Source organism: Artemia sp. Qi Xiang Cuo, chromosome 20 (genome assembly GCF_049724085.1).
Source record: "Artemia sp. Qi Xiang Cuo chromosome 20, ASM4972408v1, whole genome shotgun sequence".
Classification (NCBI taxonomy): domain Eukaryota; kingdom Metazoa; phylum Arthropoda; class Branchiopoda; order Anostraca; family Artemiidae; genus Artemia; species Artemia sp. Qi Xiang Cuo.
Genome location: NC_142813.1, coordinates 22514647 through 22526987, shown reverse-complemented (window position 1 = coordinate 22526987; position 12341 = coordinate 22514647). Strand labels below are relative to the sequence as shown.

The 12341-nt window shown below is 38.2% G+C and overlaps 1 protein-coding gene across 1 annotated transcript in view; it reads right to left on the bottom strand.

Annotated features, from left to right (window-relative positions):
* Positions 1-11218, bottom strand: part of LOC148940013 (cytokine-inducible SH2-containing protein-like) — a 34084-nt gene extending 22866 nt beyond the window's left edge. Inside the window, exons 1-2 of the mRNA XM_089106250.1 lie at positions 11138-11218; positions 5922-6519 (exon numbers count right to left, since the gene is read on the bottom strand). Of these exons, the coding sequence (XP_088962376.1) occupies positions 5922-6506 (585 nt within the window). The 5' untranslated portion in view covers positions 6507-6519; positions 11138-11218. The remainder of the gene's footprint in view (positions 1-5921; positions 6520-11137) is intronic.
* Positions 11219-12341: the final 1123 nt, after the last annotated feature.

Genomic DNA, 12341 nt, shown 5'->3' with positions numbered 1-12341 from the left:
GTGCCTCTTTAAAGAGGCGACCCACCACAATGTTAAGCGATTTCCGGTCCTAACGGTCGCAGAGAGACGGCGGTGATTGAATTTTGTAGCCTAAGCTCAAACTAAGAAACATGCAAAATTTCACCCCCCTCCGAATTTATCTTCATGGGGGAAAGTGGGCCGGACGTTTCGACCCCCACAGTCCCCCTTTAACGTTGTCCGATGAAATTTAGAGGATAAGCTTTCCTAGGGCCTGGGAGCTTATCCTCAAACTTTTAGCTCAATCCGATCACTCCTTCCCTGTTTTCCAAAAACTAAATATAGTCACTTAATGTTCATCAAGTAATTTTTTTTTTCAGCCAAGCCTACATGCCACAGTTGGCAATGGATCCGGGTGAATGAGGACTCATTCGAAGCGGAATTCTACCTGTTAGGGCCTTTTGATATTTTCAGACCGAAAAAATTATCCTACGAATTTACATTTACGAAAAACGTCGTTTTCCCATAAGAGCCCATGTTAATTTTTGAAATTCCTAAAAGCACAGTATTTCATTATTAAATTATATCAAAATAGTCCTCTTAACCTGACAAGACCGACTGCAAGCTTCCAAAAATTCCAGCTCTCCCAGAATTTTTTTTTCGAAAAACGAAAATCTTAAAATCTTTAAAAGCCTTAACACAAGAATCTTCAAAAGCGGGGGGTTTGGGGAGCGGCATCCCCCCAACTTTAACTCCTGACACGATCAGCTAACAGTTAGTCAAGCAATAATAAGTAATAAACTGTACAAAAACGTGCAGAAATTGAAAAAAATTTGAAAATTTGAAAAAAACTACGTTTTCTAAAGAGTTAAAGAGGCTGAGTCACAAGTTCGAACCTTAAAACGTACAGGGATTAGGAGGTAAAGATGGGGGGCTGCCACCCCCAAACCCCCCGCTTTTGCAGTCTTTAAATGAAAAAAATACAAGTTTTTCAAACTGAAAGTTAGGAGCCAGATTAAAACTTAAGACGTACAGAAATTAGTCCGCATATGAAAGGGTGCTGTCCCCTCCTCAATACCACGCTCGTTACGCTAAAGTTTTTTATTGTTTAACAAAAATAAGAGTTGTGAGTAAGTAAAACTTCAGCGTATAGTGCGTGGTGTTGAGGAGGGGACAGCCCCTTTCATATACGGAATAATTTCTGTTTTTTTTTTGTTTTTTTTTGTTTTTTTATTCCAATATTCACGGTTCCAGGTACTTCAAAGTATCTGATATGCCGCTATTCATTTACCTCTTTCAATGGCCTCGAGGTTTTAAATGTCTATTGAACCTTCTTTTGAAGGTGTCGACAGAGGGATTTGCAGGGATAATATCCCCAGGAAGATCGTTCCGGATAGAAGTGCAACGCCGGATGAAGCTGTTCCTCAAGTACTCGGTCTTCGGTGTATCCTCCTTTAGATAATTGGACCGAGCTGTGTGCCTTCGTGTCTGCCTTGTCGGCTGGACAAAGGGGGGCACAATTCGAGAGAGCTCATCTGAGGGAGGCGAATTCATGTACTTGTAGAATACAGCCATCGACGCTAGCCTACATCAAACCTTTCATTTAGAGGCTGGAGGAATTCTTGTGTAGAGGCGCAGCCCGCCCTATTTGCCCTACTCTGGATCTTTTGAAGTAGTGCCAACAGCGTTTTCGGAGCACCAGCAAATAGCGGGCATCCATATTCAGCTATGGGTCTGATGCAAGACTTGTAGAGTGGGACGATCAAGCTTCATGGAAAAAGGTACTTGAAGTAAATAGTGAATCCCAATAGTCTGGCATAGGAGTTTCTCCCCCGAACATGATGGCTGTTTCAAAAAAGATTAGTGTAGAAATGAATTACCATTAGTCGAAGCATGTCAACCCTGATTCTGTCGTAGTTTTTTAAGATGGAACTGGTGTGTTCACGTGGCACCTTTGATCGGGTAATTAGAAGCTCCTTTGTTTTCGATGCATTGAAGATGATCATCCATGCATCAGACCACTTTTTAATTTTCAAAAGATCAGTCTGTAGGTAAAGGGAGGCTTCTGTTGGGTCTTCGTGTTTAGGGACGGCTGAGTGTGCCGTGGTATTGTCGGCAAAGTGATGCAGAGGGTTTGCGAGGTTGTCTCCCATGTCGTTTATGTAGATAAGGAGGAGCGTAGGTCCCAAAGACACTGCCCTGGGGTACCCAGGCTTTCACTGGATATTCGCGGGAAATAAACCCGTCAAGAACAACCCGCAGTGAAAGATTAGAAAGAAAGCTCTCAATCACTTTTAACAGACATCCACGAACACCATACACATAGTTTCTTTAGCAGACCATGGTGCCACACTCTATCAAAATCTTTCACAATGTGGACGGATAATAGCCTGATGTCGTATCCCATTACCAGTCGTTCTATCCACTCCTGATACTGAGCCACTGGGCAGTCTAATGTTGAGCGTTTCCGGCGGAATCCATATTGGCTATCGCCTAGAAGGTCAGTTGATTCCAGGTACTGATGAAGTGTTTTATTGGAGACGCTCTCGTAAACTTTGCCAACACAGGAGAGAAGGCTAACAGGCCTGTAGGAGCCCACGCTCGTTGGATCGCCTTCTGGCTTTAGAATAGGTATAACATGGGCGGACTTCCATGTTCGTGGGAAGGTTCCGGAGAAAAAGCACAGCCGGAAAAGCAATGACAAGGGTCCAGCTAGTTCGGCACTGCAGGACTTGAGGACAACATTTATTATGTTGTCAGGACCCGTGGCTTTGGTCACATCCAGATGTTGCAGAATGCGAAGGATCTTGGGAGCAGAAAAATTCACGCGTTCCAGGACAGTGTCGGTTCGGTCGGAGAATTTTGGCACTTCTCTACCGTCATCGTCTAGATTCGAGAATTCGGCAAAAGCCTTAGCAAGAGCTTCAGCCTTTGCCTGTGGATCTTGTACCACTGTCCCGTTACTCTGGAGAGAAGGAATTGTGGTCCCCTTGGACGACGGTAAAGCCTCCTTGACAATTTTCCACCAACTCTTTGCCGAATTTCTCCTTATACTGAACCCGGGACTGCCGAATCACTCGAACTGCATCTTTGCGCGCATTTATGAATGCAATTCTGTCCTCTTAGCTGTTCGAAAGTAGCCATCGCTTGTGTGCCTTTTGCTTTGCTCGGATTGTCTTCTTACACTGGGCGTTGAACCAGGGTTTGTCCTTACTGTACACCTGGATCCACTTTGAAGGGATATGCTTTTCGACAGTCAACTATGCCCTGCTGGTTCTTATCTGCGGCTTTCTCTGGGCCTTTCAGGGGGAAGGCTCTCCACTGCTGAGAAAAAAGAGTGTTTCTCAAACCGTCCCAATCACCTCTTTTGTATAGCCAGATTGTTCGTTCATGCTTTACTGGAGGCGGAATACGTAGGTTTCCACGTGAAACGACGACAACTTGGTCACTGGTGAAAGCATGAGCGTCTACCTTAAAGGAATCAGGGTGATCTGTAAGGAATGGGTCAAGAAGAGATGATCCGTTTGGGCCGTGATACGTGTCGAAATCGACAAGTTGTTCCAGCCCGTATAAGAGAGATAGATCATACAAGTCCGACCCTTCCCTATCAGTATTTATTTTCCTATCAAGTTTTTACTTTCAGTTTAAAAAACTTGTTTTTTTATTTAAAGGCTGCAAAAGCGGGGGGTTTGGGGGCGGCAGCCCCCCAACTGTACCTCCTAATCCCTGTACGTTTTAAGGTTCGAACTTATGACTCAGCCTCTTTAACTCTTTACAAAACGTAGTTTTTTTCAAATAATAATTATGAAGAAACTAAACAAAATAGTGGTTTACTTTTTTGCTTGGGACAGTTTTTCATTAGAAAATATGAACGCTTATAGGCCTTACAGTACAGTAGCCTAACTTAAAAATTGTCATCAGACTATATTATTAAGAAATTATGCAGCTGAACAGTTTAGAGAATTTGTTGGCCAAAAAAGGCATATAGCAATTAGATCAGGACGTCTTTTAAATTTCTAACTAATTTTTGAAAAGACTGTGGGAAAGACCCTTTCATTTTGACCACAACGATACCGGGTTAGAACAGTACCCTATAGGATGCTGAACCAAATGATAGCTTAAGCAATAGCCTGTTGGATAAAAATGGAAATAAAACATGTCTAATTCAAATAGGGCGAACTATCTGATAAATTAATCTTGAAACTGGGCTCAATTCTTAGCAATCACCTCTTGTACTTCATTTGAGCAGAAAATGTGGTACTTTCCCATTATGTGGACACCTCTAAAAAGTCAAGTTTGGTTAATGCTAATAAAATAAAAACAAAATAGGATAAATATATAATAGTTTATAAACAAATTTGGGCTATATATTTGCACATCAGGGGGGGGGTGGCAAAACATGGCATATATTAAATACGTTTAATATGTATATTAAACCAGACACAGATACCCGGTTATAATGGTTTATTAACAAAATTACAAGAACTACATGTTTCAATTATGCGCCCAGAACTCTTTCTGTCTGGCAAATCCCAAATTGTAATTTTAACACTCATATTAGGTCACCCGTTACACTCAATTCCACTGTAACAACTGTTAGTAAATATTTAATAAAATGTGTCTAATTTACCCGGTACCAAATTGTATTATTGAGTTACGACTAAAGTGAATATACCACTGGATGCCTTTTTTATGCTCTTTACGAATATAATAATAATTTTTGTGGGAAATGAATTTCAGCCCCCACCCCTATATATACCAATTCAGGGTATATATTTGCACATTAGGGGGGTGGGGGAAGTTTAAACTTACCTCTCATTTACATCAGAAATGAAATTACCCCCACCCGCTAATATGCAAATATATACCCTGAATTTGTATATATAGGGGTTGGGGCTAAAATTCATTTCCGACAAAAATGATTATTATGTTTGTAAAGAGCATAAAAAAGGCATGAATGGTATATTCACTTTAGTCGTAACTCAATAATATGATTTGGTAAATATTTACCCAACTGTTTTAGTACCGGGTCGATATCTGCCTCACCCGTTTCACTATTAGCATTAACCAAGCTTGACTTTTTAGAGGTGTCCACATAATGTGAAAGTACCGAAGATATATCTTGCAATGTTTCACTTTTATAACACGAAGATTTTTAAAGGTCAAATTTAAATAGCCTAGATATCGTGACCTATCATCGAGCTACGAAATCTTTTAACCCAAGAATAAGGAAAGGATAGATGGTACCTTGATAACACTTCTCTGGGGTATATTTTAGGCCCTGGGTTTATTTCTGAAACGTTCATTCGCCTAAATCAACTAGGCTTAGCCTACCTTCCAAGATAGCAAGAAGCCTGTCGACTATAAATTTACCAAGTGCTAGACATTTAGTACCAGGGTAAAATGACCTTTGATGACCTTTAAAAATCTGTGTTATAAAAGTGAAACCTTGAAAAATAGATCTTCTGCTTAAATGGAGTACAACAAAATTGTTTTCAACTTCACGACTTTGCTCATTCCCAATTTATAAGATTTTAAAAATATGCAAATACACATTTCCTGAATTTTGAAAAAAAAACAACATTGATATGGCTTAAAATTCTACTCAAATGATAGGAATTGTATTTTCAGAACTATAGACAGAGAAAAAGAAACTGATAACTGAAAATTAAGGTAAAATATTATTTTGTAAAAATTTCAATAGGTGACCTGTAATGTAGGCACATTTCAGGACCCTCTAGAGGGAGAAGGAGTGGAGGTAGGTACTTCAAAATACCTTCCCGGGACATACTTTAGACTGTAGACGAAAGTTTTATTTTCCTAACTTAACCCCTTTCCAAGATAGCCAAAAGTAGCTAAAGTAGAATTTTACCCTAATCAAGTTATTCAGTAGTCTTGTGCGATATCGAAAAATAAAATCCAACTATAAAAATACAAAAAAAAAAAAATCAGATTTTAGTTACCTCAGCTGACGAGAGTAGATGTACTGATTCCTGAGCACTTAATCCTTCATAATACCATCCAGATAATCTAAGCTGCTGAAAGACACTGATAATGTGATCAAATAGGAAAGACTGATTTTCTGATCTCAAGCTGTCGAATCTTTCACAAGCACACCTTTTAGAAGCTAAACAATCACAGACCTTTTCTGCACAAAAAGATTGTGCACGATTATAGTCACCGGTAAAAAGTAGAGTTGCTGATTCATTTCTATTCATCAGTCTATTAGTAATTCCACATACCATACTTGAGTCCTTTACTCGATCGTTACCATTGAACGACTGATTCAAGAATGGGAAAGATGTACGTTTCTTGCTATCAGACATACCGCTAAGTGCTGCTTCTTGGCACCAAGGTTCAAGCGAGGGCATTCTTCGAAATTCAGCATTGTCACTTTTGTCGATTAAACCACCTCCACTGAGTGATGCACGGTGGATTGTTGTACAGAATATATAGGGTTGATTTGGTTCTTCCCAGAGGACACCTCCAAATAATCTAGTTGGTTGGAACTCTGCGGTAACAGGGTATTGAAGACCTGCGCTTAGCATTTGCACAACTTAACTAAAAGATATATACAGCATTACACTCAAATTTAATTATTCAACGCCGGTTTTTAGGTGACGTCAGGCAAGTGCGATCTGTTTAAGAGTTCTTAGAAACCAAGTTTTCACAGACGCGTAATTTTGATGCAATAAAAACAAACAGATTGGAGTGAGAAAATCGCAGCTTTTGTTTTTGTCTTTCTTATGGTGCCATTGTCCAGAATCAAAGACAATGCAATCTTCACGCTACCATGACAAGGGGAATTATATGAATCATTCAGTATAGGCTCGTATCCAGGGGGGGGGGGGTTGACCCCCTCCTCCCCAAACATAAATTGCTGGTAAAATATTATTTCTTGCTTTATTTCTATATTGCTATATTTCTCCTAAACAATAAATAAGACATTTCTCCGACTCGTAAATTACAAGATGAAACCTCAACCCTCCTCCTCGAACACTAATTCTATGGGTGACCCCCCCCCCGAAAAACAATCTTGGATACGGTCAGGGTTCACATGTTAATTTGACCGAGTCCATTCAACAAACAGCAAATACTCAGATGCAATGCTGGCTGGTGGTTTTACCGGCGGTGCTGATCTCCGTTTCATTGCCCTCCAGCCAGGAAGTGCAATGGGGAATTGGGGGCGGCCATCCTGTGCTTTCTCGCAGTCTTTCTGTTTACCCTCCCCAGATTTCTCCAGGTACCCATTTAGATCTTGGTCAACTCTGGCTGAGAATACAGAGTCACGCCACTGACCCCTGTTTTAAACTAGATAACCAGCGACCCCAAGACCCGAGCCCCTGTCCATCTTTATAATTTAAAGAATACTTTATTTTAGTATAAACCTAATCCAACTGAAATCTCAAAATTGACTAGCATTCAGATGAAAATATGTAGTCCTTTTTGGGTATTAATCCTTATTTTCAGGGAATATGCTTACGGCTCTAGAAAGCTAAGCCAATCGTAATACATATTCACGGATTTTTTTATGGCGGGGGGGGGGGGGGGTTAATTCAAAGAAAGTAAATTACAGTCGAATCGTATGAATAATTTTAAAAAATTTCAAGACAAATTGTAAATATTTTAATTGTTTGTGAATAAGTGCCTAAGTCAAGGGATTTACAACAAAAGCCGGTACTTATGTATTAGTTGGTACCCACGCGATATATTGTGCTAAAGGAAACTAGTCAAACGGGTATCTGTCAATAGAGAAATGGATCTCAAAGCGTGGTTTTGTCATGGCGTTTACAATATTTAAACTATTGTTTTTGGGGGGTTTAGGGGGGGGAGGTACCTAGGTTAAGTTACGTATTTAATATATGCTATGCTTTACCCCCTACCTCCTGATGTGCAAATATATAGCCCAAATTTGTTTCTAAACTATTATATTTTCATCATATGACAGATACCCGTTTGACTAGTTTCCTTTAGCACAATATATCGCGTGGGTACCAGCTAATACATAAGAACTCAAAAGCCTTAAAATTTGTCGAAAAAAGGGACTTTGTCGGTTTAGCTTCTGAAAGACCTATGCTGTTTGCTGCGATTGGTGAAGTGGGTGATATTCTTAAAACTGGTGGCTAAAATGAGACCTTGTTGAATGAGTCATTCTTTCTCCTGGATTCGTCCTCGTGGTAATTGAAAAACAATTAATTTTGAACTGATTTTTTTATAAGGTCATTTAATGCATAATCTATTGTTTAAATTCCATACGAGATCAAATCTTAAATTTTACTATTCATACATGATTTCATCATAATATCTCTCCTAGCAATAAATAGTGCAATATTTAACATCTACTTGAAGATCTTTTTTTTTCAGCATAGGGAAGGAGGCCAAGCCTGTGAGTTTTTTTCGGGGGAGCTAAGGCTTGAAAAGTAAGGTTCTTTTCACTAAAAATATATCATATTTTTGGCAAATGTTAAGAAAATGTGCAATATGCTTCTATTTTTAGTATTCTAGCTGGGACAGATGGAGAGGTGACTTGCTGACCACTTATGCTCGCCCATGTGCTCATTAAAGGAAACGTTCTTGTTTTGGACGGCTAAATGCCCAAAAGATACTTGGAATGACCTCAAAATCACGAAAGCATTCTCTTGTTTTGTGCTCGCATCGTAAATACACTTACTTATAGCAATTTTAGTAGCGTACAAAAACACAGGTTTCAAAACCAGTTTTAGTGTTGATATGGGAACAGCAGCAGTCTACACTAGTGAAGCATGTTCTTTCGTGAAAGTCTGTCTTAAGTTAAAGAGCAAAAAGCAGATAAGTCACATAATCAGTACGGAGAAAGCCATGTTTAAAATTTTTCTTTGGGATTGAAAATATGACAGCCGCTAGACAATATTGAAATGTTTACCAAAGATCAAGTATTTAGGTGGATAAGCAACTGAAAGCATCTAAATGGGGATGCGGTAATCTCCCTCCCTGTAAGATCAAGGAGCGCAATTTCAAAAATCTCTAATATTCGCAAAAAATATGATGCCTTTTCTGGTGAAACAAAATCTTTCAAACCTATATTTCATATTTTAGATCAAATTTTCCGCCCCCTATATATTTTAGCACAACCACTCTTCCCTCTTCCTTGGAAACATTTCTACGGGAGCCCTTGCACTGGATGAAATACGTAAATTAGTTTCCCCAATTTTGTATCCTCTTTTGCGCTTGAAATTGCCATGTTTTTGGTTCAATAAGTCCAAAAAGAGGGACTTATTGAACCATATCGTGCATGATATCGTGCATGTGATTTTATCTTTGACATACCGCTATGCAGGCATGCAAGTAGGGTTCTCCTACCTCCTCCAAGATATCTTGTATTTTACAGTATAGCTATAATTATTATATGCTTCACCTATATCGATCTGCTTCATCCTCCTCTCTCTAAATTTAAGTGAAAGTGAATACGCCTGACATATACTAACGCAAATGAAATTAAATCCAATTTTCAAATATATCAAACAGTTCGTGGTAATTCCACGCCCATTTTTCCCCCAAATTATCTGATTACAATTATGAGATAGCCAGTTTGTTTAGTATAGTCGAAAGATCAAATAATTACGTCTTTAGGTATAAAATGACCCCCTACAGTCCGTGGGGAGAGGCCTGTAAGTTATGAAATTCACACATTGTCTACGAATAGTATTTGTTATTGGGAAGTATACAGAATTTTTTTTGGGGGGTGTGTGTGTTTAGGGTGGATTTCTATAGGGAGAATCCTCTTTGGGGAGGACATTTCGGGGAGGGGTGAATTACAATACAAAATTCTTTTTAATTGCCTTACATTCTCTTTGCCAAATTTTTCATGTGAAGATATTCCGGGGGAATTATCCAAGGTTTTTTTTCCGCGTGTTTTGTTTTCTGAGAAATAATTTCCATGGAAGGGGGGCATTTCTGGAGTGATCGAGAAACCGATTAGATATTAAAGTCTTATTCAAATGAAAAAATTATGATGAGAATTTTTTTACTTGTGCATTATATGTCACCCACCGCTATATACTGCACAAGGAACTACTACAGGAAACCAGACAAACGGGTATTGCCAGATAAATGGATGGCAAATCGTGATTGAAAATTGCGTTTACAACATTTAAACTGTTGTTTTTTAGGGTTTAGGGGGGGGGGTACCTAGGTTAGGCTAGGCTACATATTTAATATATGCATATTTAATATATGTGAAATTGTGCTAATTTAGACGCAGTTCATCCTTTATGTATTGAGCTATCTCCCCACCTGAAAAACTAACTCGCCAAATCTAACTCACCAAATCCAAATTCATAATTAGCCAAATCTGAAAAACTAACTGATAGAATAGGCAATAAAATGTCACTGGCCCAAAATTTGTCCTCAACAGCCCAAGTTCATAGTATTGGGCCAATAGCATTACCTTTGAATAGTACATTTTGTAATCTGGACCACACAATTATTTACCCGGCTTATAGGTTGTCTTGACCTATAAATTTGTCCCACAAAATAATCATTTCCATCCCTCCACTGAGTCCCAAAGAATTCGGACTCGGATAATTACGAAAAAGCTGTTCCCAGTGATTGTCAACCCGTCTACCAAAAGTATTCACCAAAGAAACAAAGCATTGCGATTTTCATAAAATGAAGGCAACTTTATTTTACTTTAACTCTAACTGTATTAGAGTTAAACATTCAACTTTAACTCTGTTTATAATCGTTGCTGTTTACTTTGTAAATTTCCCTAATGTTAATATGACTAGTAAAGTCCGTTCCACATATTTTCAGTTCCTAGGCGTCAGACTGTCACAACTTAAAAAAAAACTTCAGTGTCACCACTAGATCATCTTCTTGAAAATTAAAGCATTAGAGCATTAGTATTTAACCCACACAAGACAAGAGTTTGGCAAAAGTCGTCATATTTTAATAAATCAACGGAGTAAACACAACTAGTAGTTTTAATTTTAATGCTATATGGGAAAGTAATAATCTAAAAAAAGGAAATTACAATGTACAAAAACCAAAATAGCAAAAACGAATTTAAACATGAAGTGCCAATGAAAATGTAATGTTTACATCTTCAACTAGTATCAAATTTATTGTTAATTTAAAATCTGGTTGCGATTTAGATGGAAGTATATAAGCTCTATATTATGCCTATTAAGATAACACTTACTCGAAAACATGGTTTCAAAGTAACAGAGTTCAAGTAGAAAATTGGAAATTTATTTAAATATATGTCCAACCTCCATTCTTTCTTTGGAGAGACTGAAATGTCCTTCTCAGAAATGAAGCGAAAGAAACTTTTCTGGCGCACGCTGTCTTGAAAGATAACAAGGGAGTTCTTAGAAAAAAAGGAAACTAAACTGGAAACCGTCATAATTTTCTAATTTTTTCATCCTTTGAAATGTATGTACAGATATTTCAAATTGTATCTACTCCCTTATGAGAATTTCGAAATGAATTATGACAGACAAGGCAGCCCCTTACAAAGCTTAGGCCCATCCCAATTATCCGTACCGACTTATACCTTGGTTACACGCGATCAAGTAAGGACATTAGTTTTTTGGCAAAGTATAACCTCATTTAAGTGCAGTGTGAAATACCACTCCTGTTTTCAGCTTTATTTCTTGCTGAAACAGGAGCAAGTTGATTAGCCCCCTCAAAAGCTGATGAAAGCATGCAAAAAAGGTGAGGAATAAATAAATAGGCCCATTGAAAGCGAATTTAACCATATTTACCAGCAACAGTCTGTGGTATAGGGAACACTCCACTTCATGGCCGAGCCCAAACTATTCTAAGGGGTTGCACTTTCTGGGCTATGCCACCTTCATAATGTGATGATTTTTGCTTTGCCTCGGGGAAGGTTTAGGGTGTTACTACTATGATTCGAAACAAAAACTTTTTTTTTAGCAAGCATGAGCTTTAAAATCCACTTTTCGTAATGAGACCCCTTTTCCGACAAAATGAGTAGAACATCAATTTATTTGCCATAACAAAAACCTTGTTCTTGTTAATGCTAGAATGAAAGATCCCATGATGTTTTTATTTTTTTACCGGTGTCTATACGAAAGTAACGAATTCCAGAAGACGGCTGATCAAAAAAAAATTTGAATGTCAATTTAAATAAACTTGACGTTTGATGGTAAAAAAAAGTGGTATTCAAACAACTGTCCCAGATAGCCTACTATCGGAGAAGTTTAATGCAAACTTCTCCATACATGAAAATCTTCAATTTTTCCACATAAGTGTGACAACGCCATTGCAATACTGATTTATATAAAAATGACTTCAAAATTGTCAGGTATTTTACAAGTTTGAATTAAAATGTTAAAATTATTGCTCAGACACCATAAATATTTTTGCAGTTTACATAATAA